We start from the raw sequence: 21,069 nt of genomic DNA, 5'->3' as shown, positions 1-21,069 counted from the left end.
ATGCTAAAGGAACTAAATTGAAAATAAATAAATAATAATCATAATCAAAATTTGAGTTACGTTGAACACTTGCTCTAAGCAAAACAGCTTTACTTTTATTTATTTTTTTATTCGATAACGATTTTAATATATATTTTTTTACTTATTGACACTTTTTTCGGTTGGGGGGAGGGGGAGGTATATATTCCACAAACTGGTATGCAAAACAGCCAGGAAGAAAGCTATATGCATGAAGATTTTTCATGTAATGCTCACAGATGGAGTTGTTCATCTGTAGTTGGAGAATATTAATTTTGTCCATTCATGGCCATCAGATCTACTCACTGATGTGTAATAATACTCTCTAAAACAACTTCCTCTTTAACTTCTTCTGCTTGGGCGTTTGTTTCATCTGTAACGCACTCCTCTTTTTTCTTGCCCCACAAAACACTATAGAGGCCCCCAACTAGCAACAAAGCACCTCCAATACTGCAACAAGAATGACAAATTCACAATGATTACTTAATTGCAACAATATCAAATATAGCAAAAATAATGTAGAAATCTAGAGTCCGCGACCCAAATATAGCAAAAATACTGTAGAAATCTAGAGTCCGCGACCCATTAACCTCATAAATCACATGCTTGCTTACTGTAGCTCTCAGTATGGTCCCATTAATTAATCAGCTTTTGGATGCCCTATCAACACTTTAATATGTTGCGCCTTCTAAAGATCAACATCAATGGACTATTGTGAAATTAAAAAGAAGCAAAAGAATATAAGAGCGTTCTTAAGGAGAAATAGAGTCTACGCTTGTAATGATAAAGAAGGTAAAGTCGCTAATGAAAAAACAAAAAGATGAGAAATCTTGAGGACTACACTAAAGAGTTTTGGGATGATACTTTGAGACTCACTTATAGGTGTTGTGCTTGTAAAAATTTCTTTTGCAACTATGAGAAAGCACAAACTCATCTTAGGAAGGATCATCCTAAAATTGTTAAAGATATCATGACTAGGAAATAGGACTACTATCTCTACTTTCTTAAACTCGATTGTAGGATGACTAGGATGTTATCTTATGTATGTTAGGTTTGAAGTCTGTTGATATAGTGTGGTTGTGTTCCTCCTTTTAATGATCTAATTCTTAAGAAGGCTTATAAGGTTTAATCTTTTGCAATAATAACATGTGGGGTCTGCCTTAATTCCAGCTTAATTTTTCAAAAAAAAAAAAAAAAAAACTTTAGATATGCAAAAAAAAAAACTTTAGATATGCACAGCCCTAATGGATAATTGGACTAATATCAAGAATAGTCCATGTTACGGATAAACTTCCCCTATTATAATTCTTTTTTCTATGCCTCCACATAAGGAGCACTGAGCACAGAGCATTTTCAAAAGAACACTGCTGATACGTCTTGGTCTAATGTGGTCAGGTAGACCATTGACGCATGGCGTTAAATATAGCAAGGTAGTTATTTACAAATCCAATTAAGTGAAGAAAAGAAATGACCTTGTGAAATAAATCGTCTCCTTCCATAAGAACGCTGAGAAGATTGCTGTAATAAGAAGTGCTAATGGAGTGAACATAGCTGTGAACACTGGTCCTTTCTTCTCTATGCACCACACTTGCAGCCAGTAGGTGATCCCAGTGACTACTATTCCCTGCCATATTCAATAAAGAAATTATTTAACCAGGCCGCGCCTCAAATCTTTGATTTAGATAGACAGTGTCTATGTTTGTCATTGCAACTTATCCAGAAAACAAACGGTATTGCTTAGTATAGAACAAGCTAGATACATTGCATAGCCTTTTGGAAGAAAGTTTGATACATACGAAAATTTTGAGGGGTCTAGCTCTCTTTCTATTAGTCCTTACTATGGAAATTCGAATGATATATGCGAACTAGGTTCAACCGTTCAAAGTTTTAGCAAGATATAACGCCTACATCATTCTATAACTTTGTAGCGGCCCTTCTAGCAAGACCAGCAGACTCTCAAAACACTATTATACTGCAATAGTTTTCAACTCAAATCTCAATGCATTTGTTTTTTTGGATTGGTAAGCCTGTTTTAAATGAGATCAGTAATTTTTTGATGCTGGCGGGATTCGAGCTCTAGACCTCTAGTATCATCACCCAAAGATTTTACTGACTTTGCTAGTCGGCACCTACAATCTCAATGCATATGAATTGACGGAATGGATTTTTTTCGGATTGAGAAAACACAAAATGGTAGATATGACCAAAGGTTCGTGACCAGAGAGTCATCAGTGAGAAAGTATATTACTACTAGTCCGACCAGAGTCATGGTTTGAGACTTTGAGTTGATAAGAATTCATAAAGGTAACTAACACTAACTATATGTACAGGCAAGTGAATGTGATTGGCAAAAATACAAAATGCCAATGATCCTGCAGGGGCATACATGTAGACCGAGGGACCTGCAGCTCTATGTTCTTTATCTATTTACGCATGTGGTACACATGCTATTATTAATGCACATTGTTGATTGTGACAGGTCATTGTAACTCCTCCAAGTGATATATAGAGAAAACAAAATCTAAATGGACAGAAAGTGCAGTGGCAATCTATACAGATTTTTGCTTTTAGATTCAGTCCATTAGTGTTTACTTTGTGGCAACAGAATTTTGTACTTTATAAAGGCAGGAGTTGATGGAAGTAGGGAACATACACAGTACAAAACCGATGAGAGTTGAAGATTCCAACCAAGTTTCCATGATGAAAGATTTCTATCAAAACCAATGGCCCAAATAGCTGATAGAATGCAGCTAAAGAAACATTGTATGCTGGTCAGGCGTATTTTGGCTGGATATATTTTCAGGAGGGGACCCTACAAACGGAAAGCCAAATGAAAATAAGAGACCAAAACAATCATATAACCACTACAATTAGGCTAACAAAATTTTTGAGTCACATGAAGGAAAAAAGTGCCAAGAAAGTTGTATATTGAATTATGGAGAAGTTGCGTATAAGCTGATTTTGAACTTGTAGAAAGCAGGGGAACAACTAAAGTCCAGTAATCCTAGTTGCGGCCGTTGTCATGTATTGATTCATGTAGGTTCAACAAACGTATAAATTTGAACAAAATTATATCTGGGCCGAGTCACGGAGCAGCAATAATATTTACGCACCACAACATGCCAATTTAATGGTGGCATTTCTCAATGCTACTAAACTAACCTGCATAATAAGCCACAGTGACCAAGCTGTGTTTGCCAAAAGCATGGTAAGTGGCCCTTTAATCCAGTCTAACTTGGAATTAAAATCAATTGCAGATGAGTTCGGGCTGGAATCTTCCTTGTGAGCTGTTGAGTACCAATTCATAAATTTTACGGGAGGACCTTTATTGAAAGCCACCAACAGTGCCCCTGATATACATAATACCGACCCAAACACCTTTGCCACTCCATAAAGATGTCTCATTGAAATGCTCTCCATCCTGATAACATTTGTAATAGGTGACAAAATAACTAAGAGTCCTTTAAACAATCTAGATACTTAAATTAATTACAAAAAGCTGTATTTGTTACCTTAGAAAAGTAGCCACGATAAATGTAATGGCAGGAATTGTATTAGTGGAAGCAGCGGCAAATGTTGCTGAGGTGTAGTTGAGTGCGGCATAATAGAGATTCAAACTTAAAGTCATCCTGAAATTTTCGTACTTATACCTCAATCATCATGAATCTATGTATCAACATTTAAAAACAAAGAAGAAAAAGAAAGAAGCTTTTTACCCAAATAAAGACGCTAAGAATATTCTGAAGAGTACAGGACATGACATTGGTGGAGCTTGCTTCCTAGAGATAAGTCAGGCACGTCAATAACTAAACAACTACACATGCACCATGGTAGAAACAACTATAATTTGAATGAAGTACCTTTCTAGTAAGAAACTGAATGGAGCTAAGGCAAGCAAAGCAAAGGCTTGCCTATAAACCACAAATACACAAGGGGTCATTCCTACATCAATTGCTGCCTTAGAGAGCAAGGCCATGCCAGCATACAGAAATTGTGTGAGGAGCATTGCAAGATAAGGCTTTTGGGTCTCAGTAAACACTGAAATACTAAGAAAATTCTTCATATTGCTTATAGTGAATGCTTTAACTATAAGATGCTCCTCTATTTATAGTGTTTCAAACGAACCTGCAACTTATTCTTGCAAAAGTATCTCCTGTGCTGTTGTCAGACCAAACTTAAGGTTAGCAGGAAATTTGCCACAGAAAGATTTTGTCAATGGACCCGTTTTGTAGTGCACATTTTTATTTTTATTTTTTCGATACGGCTTTTTGGTTTTTGCTAAAAATAAATGAAATGTGCTGATCATTGGTGTTTCGATTGCTGGAAAGTGTAGCATACCAAAATTTTACCCGTGCTGGTTTTGGAGAGGACCCTACATCCTAATTTCCTTTCTCTGTCTTGATGATCATTTTAATGGGCACAGTCATTAGCAATACCTGTCGTAACATTATGTGCTCATAGACAATAGGAAATTAATCCTAAATAAAATGTGCTCATAAACTTTACCATATAATTGGTATCATATCCAAATACATATCTCTTGATGGGATTCCATCATTAGTAAAGATAAATTTAAGTATTCAGTGGAAATTCTCAGTAAGGATGTTGAACCCTAGCCACTACATTTAAGTATCAGCAAGGACCAGGTTGTCTAACTTCTAATTAGAAAGTCATTTTAGACAACTCTTTTGGACTTCATAACAACTCAAATATGACCAAGTGCCTCTTGTTTATTTCTTTTCGTAAAAGATTGGACCAACATAGCATAGGGTTAAAACTGTGAACCATTTACGATTTCAGCTGCGGAGTTCAAATAATTAAAGGTTTCTCTGATATATGTTCTCTCTTTGAAGTCACCGTTGGAATAATAATTAGAATATATTGCAGTGTTGTGTGCCACTTATGATATGTAGATCCTGATCATATTTTTCAACGCACTTATGTCTAGTACATTGGTACATAATATTTGGATCTCTTGAGGAAGTTACTTGGCAAATGCAAAGAAGGTTAATTTGCTTCGATCAGCTAGATAGTTCATAGTTAAAACTTGTAAGAATCCTCAATATCAAAGCTTTTTCGAAAAAGGTGGTTAAGTGGTATGCACCGTCATGGAACATCAGCTCAGATTGCAATAAAAGGGTGCAGTCCTGTATTACAGAATTTAAAGTGAGACAGAATTTAAAGTTACTTACAAATAGATGAGAAGGAATCTCAAGCTGGGTGTTGAGATTAACATGTTCCATCCATTGCAAACAAACTTTACCACGGAAGAAAGACATAATAATTTGTATTGTATTATGTCCTCCCAAACTTTACCTCATCATCACGTAGTTAGTTTCTAAATTAGAATTGGAAACATGACCGCCACCACTATTTCTCCTAAACGGTGATGAACAAGTAAATTGGTTTTGGAAACCAATTACTACTTTGGTTCTTCACGTTCTCTATAAATACCCCACGGTATTTGAGAATTAAGAAGACACAACTAAGAGAGATCATAGTGTACGGGGCGTGTAGCGAGTATATTATTGGAGCAATAATTAGTATAAGACAATAGCCAAATTTGTGAGTGCATTATGATAGTGTAATAGCATAAATTTGTGAGTGCCAAAAGTATGTGCGTGTGAGAGAGAGATTGGTGTTTGTGTGAGGCTTGTGACATTGTAAACAACTCTTTGACTATAGTGGATTTTGGTGTGTTTGTGGACGTAGGCAATTGCCAAACCACGTAAGTTTCTTGTGTTCATTTATTTTTTGTTCTTTCATCATTGTTTTAGTGGTTGTATTGGTATTCTTGTTTTGTCATTGATTCCAAGATCTTGAGGATAACTGTCTTTAGTCAGGATTAGTGTGATCTCTAATTCCTAACAACTGGTATCGGAGCGTGGTTTGTGAATCGAATTACTGGAGGTGTTTGAAGAAATTCTTGAGTGGTGAATTCCGCCGTTGTTTGAGACAAGGTGTTTGAAGAAAATTTCTTGAGTGAAGATTACTCCACCGTAGTTTGGTTCAAGTGGGAGCAATGACAACCGAGAAGACGACAACCATGGTTTAGAGGTTTGATGGTATAAACTTCGGCTTTTGGAAGATGCAAATAGAGGATTATCTTTATCAGAAAGATCTCTATGAACCGTTGGTAGGAAAGAAGTCTACAACGATGGAACAAGCTAGGAGCATGGGATTCGCTTGATAGAAAAGCATTGGCGACAATCCGATTGAGTTTGTCTAGGTCTGTAGCCTTCAACATCAAGAACGAGAAGACATCAGCGTCTCTCATGAAAGCTCTCTTAAGTATGTATGAACAACCCTCTGCAACGAATAAGGTACATCTTATAACGAAACTCTTTACATTGAGAATGTCTGAGGGAGATTCTTTCAGAGAACATCTTAATTTGTTCAATAAGACCAAAGACCAACTTGAGTCAGTTGAGATCACTTTTAGTGATGAGGTGATAGCTTGCGCAATTCTTGGGCAGATGCCACTGAGTTGGAAAGCCACAGTTTCTGCAATTAGTCGTTATTTTGGTAAATCTAAGTTGAAATATGATGAAGTTGTTAGTATAATACTAACCGAGGAGATCCGACGGCAGTCGGATAATGCCTCCACTTCAGAGTCTGCATTGATCACAAAGAGTAGATGAATGATCGAGTTCATACAAAGGCCGACATCGGTCAGAACATAGAAAGGGGAGATGGAAATCTCATAGTCTTGATGATATTGAATATGAACCTAGAGATACAAGTGATGATTTGTGTTACAATTGTGGCATGCCAGAACATTACAGTTATGAATGTAAAGCTCTAAGAAATAACAACAAAAACAAGAATCAAGATGTTAATGTTGTTGAAGTGGATGATGACGCATTGATATATTCTATGGAGACATCGGTCAGAACATAGAAAGGGGAGATGGAAATCTCATAGCCTTGATGATATTGAATATGAACCTAGAGATACAAGTGATGATTTGTGTTAAAATTGTGGCATGTCAGGCCATTACAGTTATGAATGTAAAGCTCAAAGAAATAACGACAAGAACAAGAATCAAGATGTTAATGATGTTGAAGTGGATGATGACGCATTGATATGTTCTATGGAGAAGAACAATTGGGAGTCTTGGGTCATAGATTTCGGCGCATCATTCCATGCTACTTCAAATCGGAAGTTCTTTGTGAACTACACCAAATGTGACCTAGGCAAGGTATTCCTTGATGATGATCAACCTTGTAACATTGTTGGCAAAGGTGATGTGCAGATCAAGTTGAAAGGGTTTGCATGGAAATTGAGGGATGTGAGACATGTCCTTGATTTGAGAAAGAACTTGATTTCTGTGGGGCAGTTGGCGGATGAAAGTTATGTGACAACCCTTACTGGTGATGCTTGAAAAGTTTCTAGGGGTTCTATGATAGTGGCAAAAGGAAAGAAGAGTGGTACTCTCTATAGGACCATTGATGCATGTGGTTCATTTGCTATTGTGTATAGCAAAGAAGATCTGGATGTGTGACACCACAGACTTGGTCACATGAGTGAGAAAGGAATGCAAATCCTTCACTCAGTTAGAAAACTACCCATGTTACAGTCGACTGAATTTGGCTTCTGTGAGAACTGCGTTAGAGAACAAAAACAGGTGAGTTTTCAGAATGTAGGCAGAACTCTAAAAGCAGAAAAGCTTGAGTTAGTCCATACAGATATCTGGCGGCTAGCTATAGTCTCCTCCCATAGCAGAAAGTCATATGTTGTGACTTTTATTGATGATCACACGAGAAAGGTGTGGGCATATTTCTTGAGACATAAATCTGAGGATTATAGAGTGTTCAGGAAGTAGAATGCCAAGGTTGAAAATGAGACAAACTTGAAAGTAAAAGAGTTGAAATCCGGTAATAGAGGAGAGTACGTTGATGCAGGTTTGAGGAATGGTTGTGCAGATAATGGAATGGGGATGGAATATACTTTGCGAGGGATGCTTCAACTGAATGAGGTGGTAGAGTGTATGAACAGATCACTGATAAAAAGAGCTAAGTGTATGTGTATACTAGCAGGTATGCCCAAGCAGTTTTGGGTAGAGACCATTAGCACGACATCTTACCTGATCAACAGAGGACTGCCAGTATCATTGCCACGTACTGATGGCGGTGTGCCTCGGTGCTATGATAAAGCATTGGAGGTTGATGATGCAAGCGAGTGGGAGTTTGCAATGAAGAATGAGATGAAGTCCTTCGTCTCTGAACAGTGATATTCTCTCAAGTTGTGAAACTAAATACTACGATGTCAGTTTCGAGTATTGTTGTAGCAGAAGATTTACACCTTGAGCAATTAGAAGTGAAACCTGTCTTCCTCCATGGTGACCAAGAGGAAGAGATGTATGTGCAGCAATGTGAGTGTTTCATTGAATTGGGTAGAGAGAATATGGTATGCAAGCTAAGAAAGAGTTGTATAGTTTGACACAAGCCCCTAGACAGTGGTACATGGTTTGCATGCGCCCAGATATTTTCCGTGCAGTGGGAGCTGTTAGCAGGTTGATGACCAATTGTGGCAAGCAGTACTGGGAAGCAATGAAGTGGATATTGCGATTTCTAAGAGGTACTACTGATGAATGCATATGTTATGTGAGAGGTGATGTGCACTTGCAAGGGTATATTAATACAGACTTTCCAGGTGAAATTGATCGCAAGAAATGCACTACTTGTTATGTCTTTACAATGGGAGCTACTGCAGTGAGATGGGACTCACAATGGACAAAGACAGTGACTATTGAGAAGCTGAAGCTATGTCTAGCTTCAGTTGGTCTTCTAATTTGAAGATCGTAGATGAAGCACACCATTATGCATTGGAAATGCATTGAGTTGATTTACTTTGGTTATCGGTCTCCACGTGGGAGATTGTTAAGTATGGAGCCTGATCATCACGTGGTTAGTTTCCAAATTGGAATTGGAAACATAGACCCGCCAGCACTACTTCTCCTAAACGGTGATGAACAAGTAAATTGGTTTTGGAAACCAATTACTACTTTGGTTCCTCACGTTCTCTATAAATACCCCACGGTATTTGAGAATTAAGAAGACACAACTAAGAGAGCTCATAGTGTACGGGGCGTATAGCGAGTATATTATTGGAGCAATAATTAGTGTAAGGCAATAGCCAAATTTGTGAGTGCATTATGATAGTGTAATAGCATAAATTTGTGAGTGCCAAAAGTGTGTGCGTGTGAGAGAGAGATTGGTGTTTGTGTGAGGCTTGTGACATTGTAAACAACTCTTTGACTAAAGTGAATTTTGGTGTGTTTGTGGACGTAGGCAATTGCCAAACCACGTAAGTTTCTTGTGTTCGTTTATTCTTTGTTCTTTCATTATTGCTTTAGTGGTTGTATTGATATTCTTGTTTTGTCATTGATTCCAAGATCTTGAGGATAATTATCGTTAGTCAGGATTAGTGTGATCTCTAATTCCTAACAAATCCGTCTCCTCAGTCTTCAAGCAACGAATCCGTTGCTAGAGCTGTTAACTTCTCTCATTAACATCAAAATTGGTTGCTAGAGCTTCAATGTTTAGGCAATTTCAAACATGTGGATCAAATGCCACAATTATAGGTAACTTCAAAACAGGTTTTATGTTGCAATCGTTCACAAATCTAAATTGGCGCTCATCAAATTTTGGATGAATATTGTTATGTGCTTTGAATCCGACTCACTTGCATAGGCTAACGTCAGGTTTTGGTTGATACTTGAAACTGGATCGAGCATCCTAGACACGTTCCTATACTTTAGTACTGTACTAAAACCCTTTTTCCTTTTCGTTTCTTTTTCTCATCTGGTCGTGACTGGAGAATCAAATTTCTTAGGTCTCACAGTCTCACTCATGAGACTCATTGGTAAGCACGTACAGCTAAAGTTGCTTGGTGCACGATGTGTATGATACAAAACTATACAAACAATTAACTCCAAACAAAACAACTAGAAGAGAAGCAAAAGACTAGAGGAATCAATCCAATTCTTCTAACAATCCATGTGTTCATTGAACGTAAAGAAAGAAGTAACAAATATGACAAGGATCAAAATCCAAAGGAAATCAACTTGAATTTAAGGGACATACACAACAATGCAAAAAAAAATCCTTCACATTACTATACTCTATGCACTTCATTCTCTATCTTCATTTTCCATTTCAACCTTCCAAGCAGATGACACCGTCTAAACTTCAAGAAATTTTCAATGTCTAACATCCTCCTCTGCTGCTCTCGACTTTTCAGTCTTTTCCTCAGATTTTTCAACCTGTACAGCCTCAACAGTTGGTGCAACTTCAGTAGGTTTTGCTGTTTCAACTGTCGCTGGAGAGGCGACATCTATTTCCACTACCTTGGCTGTGATCTCCTCCGGTTTTTCAAGCTTTTCAGTCTCTACAGCAGGTGCTACCACAGCAGGTTCCTCTGTTTTGACTGGTTCAGAAGTTACCACAACTGGGACAGATTTTTCTTCTGCTGTGCTTTCAACCACTGTAGGAGTATCGACGACATTAGTACTTGATTCCTCGGTGATCTCTGCCTTTTGTTCTTCTTTAGCTGGCTCAGCAAGGACAGGTTCAGCTTGGGTTGTATCATCCTTACTTACATCCTTTGTTTCAGTCTGCAATATGCAAATGACAACCAAGATTGAGGATGATAACATGATCCACATAACAAAATGATCCACTACGATGCAAGACCTACATGATAGGCATTCCGCGCACAACTAGAAGGCGTATTTTTCGCATTGGTCTTACCAATGGTCTTTGTAAGACCAGTGCATGCTGTGGTCTTACTATTCCAAGTAAGATTGAGAATACAATTCGATTGGGTAGGCACATTTTTATATGGAGAGACTAACTCCTACAGTTGCACCTCAAGTATAACTCCTTGAGGTGGAGATTTATTTGATTGATTAACAAGAGTTGCCAAAAAGTGACCATATATATAATTTTTAAGCAAATTGAGGATTGTCAATATGTTGTTTTAGTTGAGCAAATATGCGAGCACTATTAATAGAGTATTGACACCCTTGTTTTTTTAACAAGTTTGGGGGTTAAGGCAGACGACCCTTGACCTGTTTCATTAAATAAACCAAGAAAACACTATTATTGACACCCTTACCATAAGAGATAAACAACATACATACATACTAATGTTTAAGTACTTTGGGAGATCAAAAGTATGTTACACACACAGATATATTCCAAACCAAGAAAAGATCAATGGGAAAAGCTACATGGGTAATAATATTGATTCAAACGGGTATAGTTGAGAATGGGCTCCACTGTCCTTGTAATCAATTAATATTAAAAAGTTATAAGTTTGACCTTATAAAATCAAGCCAGATGATATGAGCTGGACCAGCTATGGATGTTTAAAAATTGTCCAGAATTATTGGTATATGAATCTAAATGGTTAAAAAAACAACGCATATAATTGAAATCTTGAACAAAAGTTCAAAGTTTCCATAAAAAAATTGTAAATACTTTTGGAAAAATAAATAAAAAACAACTAGAGAAATAATAATTTGCTTACAAAAGCTCCACGAGGATTTGTTTCTTCAAAGTTCATAATTTTTATGGAGAAAATTTTCACAAAATTCGTGATTAACACTTTAGTGTAAAGTTCTAAGAATTTTTTCTTAAAGCCCAAGACAAAATTATATTGGCTCTTACTGGCTGAGTTCGTCAACTTTACATTACATTTGATGGACAAGCCTCTATTTAGTCGTACGTGATAATATAAATGCAAATAAAACGTTACGAAACAAATTATAACGCACAGTTTTATCAAAAATCATAAAACACGAAAGTAAGATCAATCCATCAAACTTGAGGGGAAAAAAAAAGCTAATCAAACTTCGAAAGGAATGAAAGAAAAGTTAATTATATATACCTGCTTGAACAAGACACCAAGAGATCGCGTCTTGTTACCATTCTCATCAACCTCACCATCGCCAACAACTTCCTTTTCTTCATCTTCGACCTTCTTCACTTCACCTTCTTCCTCAACTTTCTTAACTTCTTCAACAATCTCTTTCGTTGTTTCTTCGTCGGTTTTCACTTCATGAGCCGGTGAACTTTCTTCCTTGGCTGGTGCAAGAGGCATAGCCGTCTCAGTAACTTTCGGCTTTGTCGCACAAGCACCCATGATGATACGATAAGATTTGTTTAAATAAACAGATGAAGAAGAAGAAGAACGGAGAACGGAGAACAAAGAAAACAGACCTTAGCTTGTCTATAAATCTTTCTCTCTCGTTTGTGTTAAGAGAGAAAGATTATGGAAGAACTAAATAGAAAAGAGGACAAGGCAAAGAATAACAAGAGAAGGGTGTGTGGAACGCGAGAAGTTTATGGGAAGGAGTTGAGATTTTTATAAAGAATGATGGAAGCGGTTTACTCGTTCCGACATTCTTTCTGCGGCGTTCAAACTTTTTAGCAAATTTAACTGAATCGCGATTCGTGACAGAGAGATAGATAGTTTATTGCACGTATTACTGGCTTTGGTGTTTTGTTGGACACCCTTCAATAATTATATTAATTTAATGAGGTTTGCGCTAATCTCAATCCCACATCTGATTTTTGTTTTAAAATCCAAAATCTAAAATAAACTTGTTAACAGGATAAATTGGTTTGGAAAAAAAACAAGTACATAAAATACCAAATTTACCCTAAAACTAATCCACCCTAAGGGCATCTCCAATGGGGAGTGTAAAATTACACCTCCACGTAGGTAGTATTAGGATTTTACAACTCTAATTGCATACTATTGTATAGCCTATAAATATCCACACTCTATACTTTTCCAATGGAGAAGTGTAAAAATAATTGGATTTTAAACTCAGACGTAAAAAATAATTGGATTTTAAGTGACGTCTCTCTTTAATTTAAATTGCAATTGGGACGTTACTTTAAGTGACGTCCGAGTTAAAAAATTACTTTAGAATTAGAAATGGACGTTACTTAAAGTGATGTCCGAATTTTTTTTTATTCAGACATTGGTTAAAGTGTCGCCCGAGCTATTTATCAACTGATAGCAAGATGGGGAATTCCCCACCTCCTCTATCAACTAATACTCTATTATCTACGGTATACCACCCCTATTGGAAAGAGTTTTTTGACATTTGGAGTGTAAACTCTACACTTTATACGGGTTACACCCCCCACCCCCAATTGGAGATGCCCTTAATCATAGATCGAAAGTGGAAAGTGATATAAAACTTCGCTAGTTCGAAAAAAACGGAAAACAGTTGGCGCCAATCTCTCACACTCTTTTCGGGCAAGTTATAATTTCTCCAGTCAACTATCGAGTTCATCTCTATTGTTTTCCTCTCTCACTATCTTACAAGAGAAATCCTCTGCTATTCAAACTCTGGATTTGGCATCTCTCAAATACTCCTTCAGGTGTGGATATTGGTTTTTATAAATTAGGTACTGAAACTTATTAGCTTTTTGCTAAATTTCTGTGAGAGACTAATATACACAACCAATGCATATTATACACGTGTACGTCTAGCACAACTTATCGGAGAACACTTCTCCCCGACGACCTCATTATGAACTCATAGCGAACTGACAATCTCTCCATGAGATCGTCGAGCAGGTCGCCCGAATACTCATCCACGAATTGCCATCACGATGCACCATCGTAACAGTCAGTAACGGACGAGCCAGCTGTCTCCATCAAGTCCAGAACTTTCAGCCACGCTCATCAATGTTTCGCCATCAATGCTCCATAAAATCTCACATTAATACGACCTGACCTGACAAAAGAGAAGACAAATGATCACCAAGAAGACTATAAAAATAGACTCCATTCTCCTTCCAAAGGGAGGGGAGGAACTTCATCCATAGAGGGTGGATCATATCCATTCCATCCGCTCACCCCAAATCGACTCCATCTACTAGGGCTGGATCAACTCCCTCCGAGAGATCACCAAATCTACTCCATCTTCCCCCTAGGCTCTCCAGAAGAGACCTCTCTATCTACCACACCATATCTAATCACACCGAATCATGAACTACGTCTAACTTTATTCAGGTTCCTCAGGGAGAACCTGATACGTAGGCAGTTCGTCCGGAACGAACTCAGTCATATCCACAATCTTCCCCCAATTTCTCCCAAATCTATACATTTGTATGGTTAGACCAAACTTAACATTTACAATTTCTATAATAATTTACCTAAATAATTTATGATTTTAATATGGACATAATCTTGTTGTTCTTCATTTGATCAAAATTTTGGGTTTTTTTCCATTATCGTATCATACCAACTTCGACATTAAAACTAATCGATGCTTTTTCAGTTTGTAAAAAAAATGTTGTTAGGACTTTATTTTAGGTTGAGATAATGAGGGGACATGGGTGAGGTAGTTGCCTCAGCTTCTTCTTTTTCGTGGGTGTCATATTGGTGAAGATTCATGTTTACATGCACTGATGCTTCCCTTTCCTTTATTTAATTTGATATGGCTAGTCAAGTTCAAAATTTCTTCGCAGCCATATTGTTTGTGTTTGTAACATGTGTTATATGGAAATGGTTGAAACGGATTTGGGAATCATGCGTTGTTCAAATGTACATTATATATTCCATGTACTGAAGTTGATTTAAATGTTGATAATTTCAGTCACTTGATTGAGGGGAAAAGAAGAATATGTGCATTGAATATAAAAACTGGTTTGGCTTCTTTCATTTTCGTCCGGAACAAAGATACAATCACAACATTATTGTCAATAGTCCCTAGTGACACATACGAGGAAGATAAATAGTGCAAGATAAAATGAGGTATCTCAAACCTTTCATGCCAAAATAAAATATGAGTAGAATTAGTGCATTTTATCGAAATACTTTGATTTCATTTGGTTTCAATTATACTAAAGAGCTCAAGTTGCTGGTAGTAATTTTTTCTTTTTATGGATTATTGGATGTGATTGTTTGCTTGTAAAGATTTTAAATGGAAACTTGAGATAGAACATAGTAATTTTGAAAAAAGCATGTTATAAGTGACCCACAACTAAAAATTTGACAAAAAGGAAAGCAATTAATTTGGGTAAAGACTATACTGCTATTTAAAAATTATAAAATTACTTGTATTACATCTTTCCCGAAGTAGTTTATAGGTCAAAACACCTATGAATATCCTTTTTGCAACTTCAAAAGAAAAACAGGCAGAGCCATTGTGTGTGTGTGTTTCTTTTTTTTTTTTTAAACATAAGAAAAAACCTTACAATTTCCGTGTTGTCTGATTACTTCCGTTAGTTTGATACTAGAAATTTCCCATTCTTAATTGTAAGGTGAAACACAAACATGATATCTTTACTGTAATATTACCACTTAATACCCTTTTAAAGTATTAACTACTGAATGACATAACTATATATTCTTTATACATCTCTTGCAGGTTTAACTGTTTTTTTCGATGCATCTTCTTTGGGTTCTTTAGCCAATACCCCCACAGTAACAATGAAAAAGGTGAATTCACATAATACTCATTTTACTTATTACAAGCACCAAGATAACCATTTGTTAAGTTATTGTTTTAGGCTGAGTTTGATAAGGATATGGGTGATTGCTCATTCTATCGCTATCTGGACTACTTCTCATAAGTTGTACAACCTTTAATTTTGGATATTGAAGATCCAAAAGGTGACGACAACTGTGGATTTAGGGCCTTGGCCATGGCATTTGGGTACGACAAGGAAGGTTGGGTCCGAGTACGAGCTGATTTGATTTCAGAGTTGCACGAATATAAGGAAGAGTACATATGGATATTTTATCATGAAGACCTGATTCGTTGTGAGGGAAGTCTATTACACTTTAAGGGTGACACTCCTAAGAAGAAATGGATGTTGCTACCTAAACATGGTTATCTTGCAGCGTCAAAGTATAGCGTTGCAATTGTGTATTTCACAATGGCAAGTTGTTTAACTTTTCTGCCATTAAGGTCAACATTCAATGAGAATGACCATAAAGTCATTGGTATTGGGGGTGTTCCAAACCACTTTTTAAAGTTGAATTTGGAAGCAAATTGTCCAATGCCAAAGATAGCGGCGCTTTCGGAAAAACATCATCATGAAATCGCAGATGAGTTGAAATCACATTTCATGTTTTGCTTTGATGCATTTCCACTTCTCTCTTGCAAAGATAATAATTTGGGCGATTATATGATTCTGAATGAATCAGACTGACTTGGTAGAAGGCCTATAAGAGGAGAGGATTTCACATTTGTTGAAGTTTTCGCCCTATTATGGCTGCTGTAGACTTTAAGACCTTGGAATCTCGTAGCCAATGTTTTTTTTCCAAGTTTAATGCAATTGTTTAAGTTCACTTTAAATTTTTGTAGAAAAAAATAATATGTTCTTCATAATTTTGGATGTTGTTTGAAACAAGTTATTGCTTTCTCTTAAATTATTTATGCACAAGTAAAAAACTATCGAATCTAAAGCCTTGTGTGTATGTAAAATCACGAGTGATGTGATTTTGAGTTGTAATATGATCATGAACAGTTGCAATATTATCCCAAGTTGTAATATGATCATGAAATAGATGGAGAAAGAAACAAAAAAAAAAATGTGCCTCTTTCATATTAACAACCTCTCAAATAATGAGAGCTCTTACCCTTTTGAGCTTATGGATCCAGTTATTGACAAAGACAAACATTCACCATATGATAAGTAACAAGTTCAGAGAAATCAAAGCACCTTGACAGTTTATATTATGTCTTCTATGTCTCTTATATCTTAAAATTACCTTCAAAGAGCATGTTTGAGACAGATCGACCAGTTTTAGTCATGATGATCAGACATTTTATAATGTGCTCGTTTACATATTCATATTGCTCTATAAGGCTTGGGTCTGACATGGGAACAAACCCTGCCTACAAAACATTATTGTGCAGTAAGTGATAAGAGCCTAAAACTGTAGTTTAAACCCTTTAATAGTATTTCTATTTAGCCAATTATGTTATTAATAATATAGGTTTATATCTAATTACGTGCTTTTGAGTATTTCAAGCTTCGAAGTTGAAGAAATGTAAATTCGTTACTAATTAGGCGCTAAAAGGAGCTAAATTGATTGCTATGAATGTTCTATGAAGAAAGCCCAAGTTTCATGGAGAAAAAGCCCTTAAAAAGCCCAAGTCAAAGCTGTTAAGTGAAAGTCAAACCGGATTAGAAAGCTGAAGAAAAATCAACATAACTTCAAAAGGCCATATCTTTGGACTTAGACCTCGGATTTGGGCCCATTTTATATCAAAATGACTGGCTCAGAAAGCTCTTTCCAATGGTCTAGAACATGACTCTATCAAAGCAGTATAAGTTGGTGAAAACTTGTGCTACAGTAATACGACCAGAATTAGAAGTCTTGGATTCAACAAATTGGGTTATGGACTTGATTTATGGGTCCATAACCTAGCTTAAAAGCCCATGCACGAAATTGTAACCTAACCCTCTCCTATATAAAGAGGGTTAAGGCTAAAACAAAGTTGGCTACTCCCGCTTTAGTTTAATATAGTTTAAGGTTTTCTCTCTCTCTCTCTCTCCTTTTGTAGTTTAGTTTAGGTTAGAATAATTTAGTTTGTAGCCTCCATTAAATCCTTCAATAAAAACCCTTAGTTTAATATTCAATTTTTGTCTCTTTAATTTAATGTCTTCATCTTATTGTTTTGATATTGTTCATCCAATGAAGCAAGGCTAAATCCTCTATTAGAGGAGGTTAAATAAACCATGTGAGGGTGACTGCTTGTTAGAATAGTTGTTATTTAGAATAGAATTTCAAGTTCATTATTATGAGTATTTAGAGATAAACCTCATAATGATGAACTAGAGTTTAGAGCCACCATCAAAGAGATTTGTGGTGGAGCTAAACTCGCATGCTAATGGTGGAGCTAAACTCTTATGCTAGTGGAACCTTGATTCGAGAGGACTTGGTATTCACTAGGGATCAATATTCGATTCGATGACTAACTAATAGTCAATCGAATTGCATGGTGGAATTTCCCCTCTCTAATTATTCTTCTCATCATTATAAACACTGTTTTAGCTTCTTAAAATTACTGTTTTCATATTATTATAATTACTCTCATCATTGTTCCTTTTGTTTGATTAGTTGAATTCTATTTATGTCTTGATAGTTTATGAGTGGAACGAATCCGTACTCTTTATATATTGTATAATGAATTGAGAGTAGGAATATTGATCTAAAAACTTGTTTATGTGGATTGATTAATTGTGTTTACGCATAGATAGTTAGTTTACACGTAAATTTGTCTTTATCAGCAAGTACTTATTATGTAGTGAGTACTTATGAAATAAGTCGGGTAATAATACCCCCAACAAAAATGGAGTGCTACATTTGTGCAAGACATAATACAAGCTACTCAAGACACCTACTATATAACACGTCCGTTTAAGAGAAAGCAATGCATGCCTAAAAACCTAGAGGATGAAAGTCAACTGCCTATCAGCCTATGGCAAATATTCTAGAGTAAAACAGTCCCACTAGGCCCTTGAAAAATATTTAAAACTATCGAGGAATAGAAAGATATACAAACCCTAAAAACAAGGAAAGAAAAATAATGACAGTTAAGAGACTCCAAATCCCAAGCTGTTAATTTTTAGCGGCTCCTTTTTGTTTTGTACGAAAATGGAAAACAAATCTGAAATAGGACTGCTTTTGTTTCGAAGTATTGTCGCTTAAAAAAAATCGGCTATTTTTCCAGAACTTTTTGTTGCCCTTAATCCATGTTGTTATTGCTGGTATTACTTTATCAGGTTATAATAATACTGAGTATTTTTGGCTCCCAGCGTTGGTTTCTCGAAGTGTTCCAAGGGAATTATCAACCCACACACGTCTCATTTTTTCCACAAAAATAGGGTAGTTACACCTCGCACAAAATCCTTAAAATTCCCAATCTATATCTTAATATTCAAGCTCCCACAAGGGGTATTTTTCAAACTCGATCTATTAAAATTCCACGTCATCTCCTATTAAAACGAGAATTTCTTTCCTATTTTCTATTTAAAAAATGGGAATTTCTCTTCTATTATAGCGAGAATCATATTAAAACAAATTCTAACATTTTTAATTAAAGCGGGAATCTTTCTCTTATTAAAATGAGAATTCCTCCCTTATTGAAAATTAAGCGAAAATCTAGCGTATCTAATTAAAACGGGAATCATTCTCCTATTAAAATAATAGAATTTCTCTCCCAATTGAAAAAACGGGTTTTTAAAACTTAATTTAAAACAATTTGTTAGAAAATTAAAACGGGTTAGCGACTAAAACGGTAGTCCCAATTTTCTAAAAAAAATATAAATGTTTTCAAAAGAGTCGGTGCGTATGCACGGGTCTACAAACTAGTTTTAATAATTTGTCCCTCAGTTATAACTAGAAAGGAAATAAAAAGAAAACGGAAACAAAACAAAAAATAGGAATTAAAATATGAAAAACACGATAGATACATTAAGAACAAACTAACAAGAAGATGATATTATTGTTATTAACACGTTTTTGCGGAAAGAAGATGAAGAAGAAATACACACGCTTGTTGGTTTATTCCACTTTACATTTTTTTTTTTTTTTTTTTTTATGAGGGACAAACTAGTAAAATAGGGAATTTTGAGGATTTTGTGACAGTTGTAACCACCCTCTTTTTGCGGAAAAGATGAGACTTATATGGCTCAAAATTCCTTTGGAGCGTTTGGAGGAACCAACGCTGGGAGCAAAAAATCACTCAATAATACTTGCACCCTCCACATGTATAATGTATTGATCCAACAGTGGATATCTCCAGCGAAGCGGTTATGTCCAGTGTATAAATTAGTAACCTAGGTTTTTTGGGCATAAAATCTAATCTACTGGTTAATTTACACATAATCAAACTGTTAAATAATTCTCTAAATTAGTAACCTAGTTTTTTTGGGCATAGAATCTAATCTACTGGTTAATTTACACTTAATTTACACATAATCAAACTGGTAAATACTTCTATAAGATAAATACTTCTCTATGGTAAATAAATAGAACATCACCCACAATTTACAAATACTGTAACTTAATGCAGATCGAACCAAAATTAAGTTTATTTTTTTTAGGCTGAGTAACAAATGCTAAAATTAAAAGAAATTAGCCCAGTTATAATGTGCCCTTAAGAATTCAGCCTTCCTAGTTAAGCAGACACATATAGTTTCGCCACTATTATACACAAGGTTTCTCCTTCCATGGAAAGTTGAAAGATTTGCACCATATTGGATTTTGGACCTTGGAATCCTTAACTTAATTAAAACTGGAGCGCTAGCCAGAACAACGTTGTTGATTTTGATTAGTGTGAACCCCAACAACATCACCTCTCCCCTCATTGGTCATATTCCATGAATCTTTGTCTCCGGCTCTCCGCTTACAGTCACGACCAAGGGGTTTCTTTCTTTAGTTCCCTCCATTATCTTAGTTTCATCAATTATCTTTCATTAGACTTAGCAATTTCAGTGTAAAAAGCTAGTGAATCATATCTAAGTATCTAATATACACTACATTTAATGGGCTTCTAGGCAACGGAATATAACTTGCGTGACTTTGTCTAAATGGTAAACGCATGAAAAGATTGATTCACAAATTCATACTGAAAAAACAAAATTTACCGTTGCACCTTTACAGAATTACAGGTACCTTAAGTTGGTGGGGGTGGGGTTGAGCCTATAGCCCTACAATTTGCAGTGCGTTAAGGTGAACATTCTTGGTTCATTCCAAATTTAAGAAAAGAATTAGAATAAGTCATCGTGTTTGGCTTTACTTGACACCTTTAGCACAGCTCTTATGCTAGGCACGATTCAATGATCAATCCACCATTAAGGTTTGATTGTTTCCACCTTGGAAAGAGTTTCACATCTTAGAAGTCCCTCAAATAGGGAACACAGAAGTGAGAAAAGTTATTTTCTGGTCGGAATGACAACTTTTCAAACAATAAAGAAGTTCAACTGTTTTTATTGAAAATTGGGCGTCTTAGTCCTTTGAAATGTAGATTGGTCTCAGCAGGCTCTTATCATCATGTCTACT

The 21,069-nt window shown here is 36.0% G+C and overlaps 3 protein-coding genes across 3 annotated transcripts; 1 reads left to right on the top strand and 2 right to left on the bottom strand.

The window, feature by feature from the left end:
- Positions 1-6: 6 nt before the first annotated feature.
- LOC147490560 (WAT1-related protein At1g43650-like) lies at positions 7-4,218 on the bottom strand. Its single transcript, XM_086565682.1, has 7 exons — positions 3,879-4,218; positions 3,735-3,797; positions 3,531-3,647; positions 3,181-3,439; positions 2,672-2,830; positions 1,491-1,642; positions 7-468 (listed from the first exon to the last, which is right to left on the bottom strand). The coding sequence occupies exons 1-7, from the start codon at positions 4,079-4,081 to the stop codon at positions 321-323; spliced, it is 1,101 nt and encodes a 366-aa protein (XP_086421808.1). The 5' UTR covers positions 4,082-4,218; the 3' UTR covers positions 7-320.
- Positions 4,219-9,987: 5,769 nt separating this feature from the next.
- Positions 9,988-12,492, bottom strand: LOC147490559 (uncharacterized). The gene is made up of 2 exons (XM_086566875.1): positions 11,914-12,492; positions 9,988-10,636 (listed from the first exon to the last, which is right to left on the bottom strand). Exons 1-2 carry the CDS (start codon positions 12,166-12,168, stop codon positions 10,223-10,225), a joined length of 669 nt encoding a protein of 222 aa, XP_086423001.1. The 5' UTR covers positions 12,169-12,492; the 3' UTR covers positions 9,988-10,222.
- Positions 12,493-15,695: 3,203 nt separating this feature from the next.
- On the top strand, positions 15,696-16,205 carry LOC147490558 (uncharacterized). Its single transcript, XM_086565383.1, has one exon. It carries the CDS (start codon positions 15,696-15,698, stop codon positions 16,203-16,205), a length of 510 nt encoding a protein of 169 aa, XP_086421509.1.
- Positions 16,206-21,069: the final 4,864 nt, after the last annotated feature.

Source organism: Coptis chinensis, chromosome 6 (assembly GCF_015680905.1).
Source record: "Coptis chinensis isolate HL-2020 chromosome 6, ASM1568090v1, whole genome shotgun sequence".
In the NCBI taxonomy this organism is placed as follows: Eukaryota; Viridiplantae; Streptophyta; class Magnoliopsida; order Ranunculales; family Ranunculaceae; genus Coptis; species Coptis chinensis.
The sequence above is the reverse complement of the archived record's forward strand: the minus strand, read 5'-3'. Positions and strand labels throughout refer to the sequence as shown.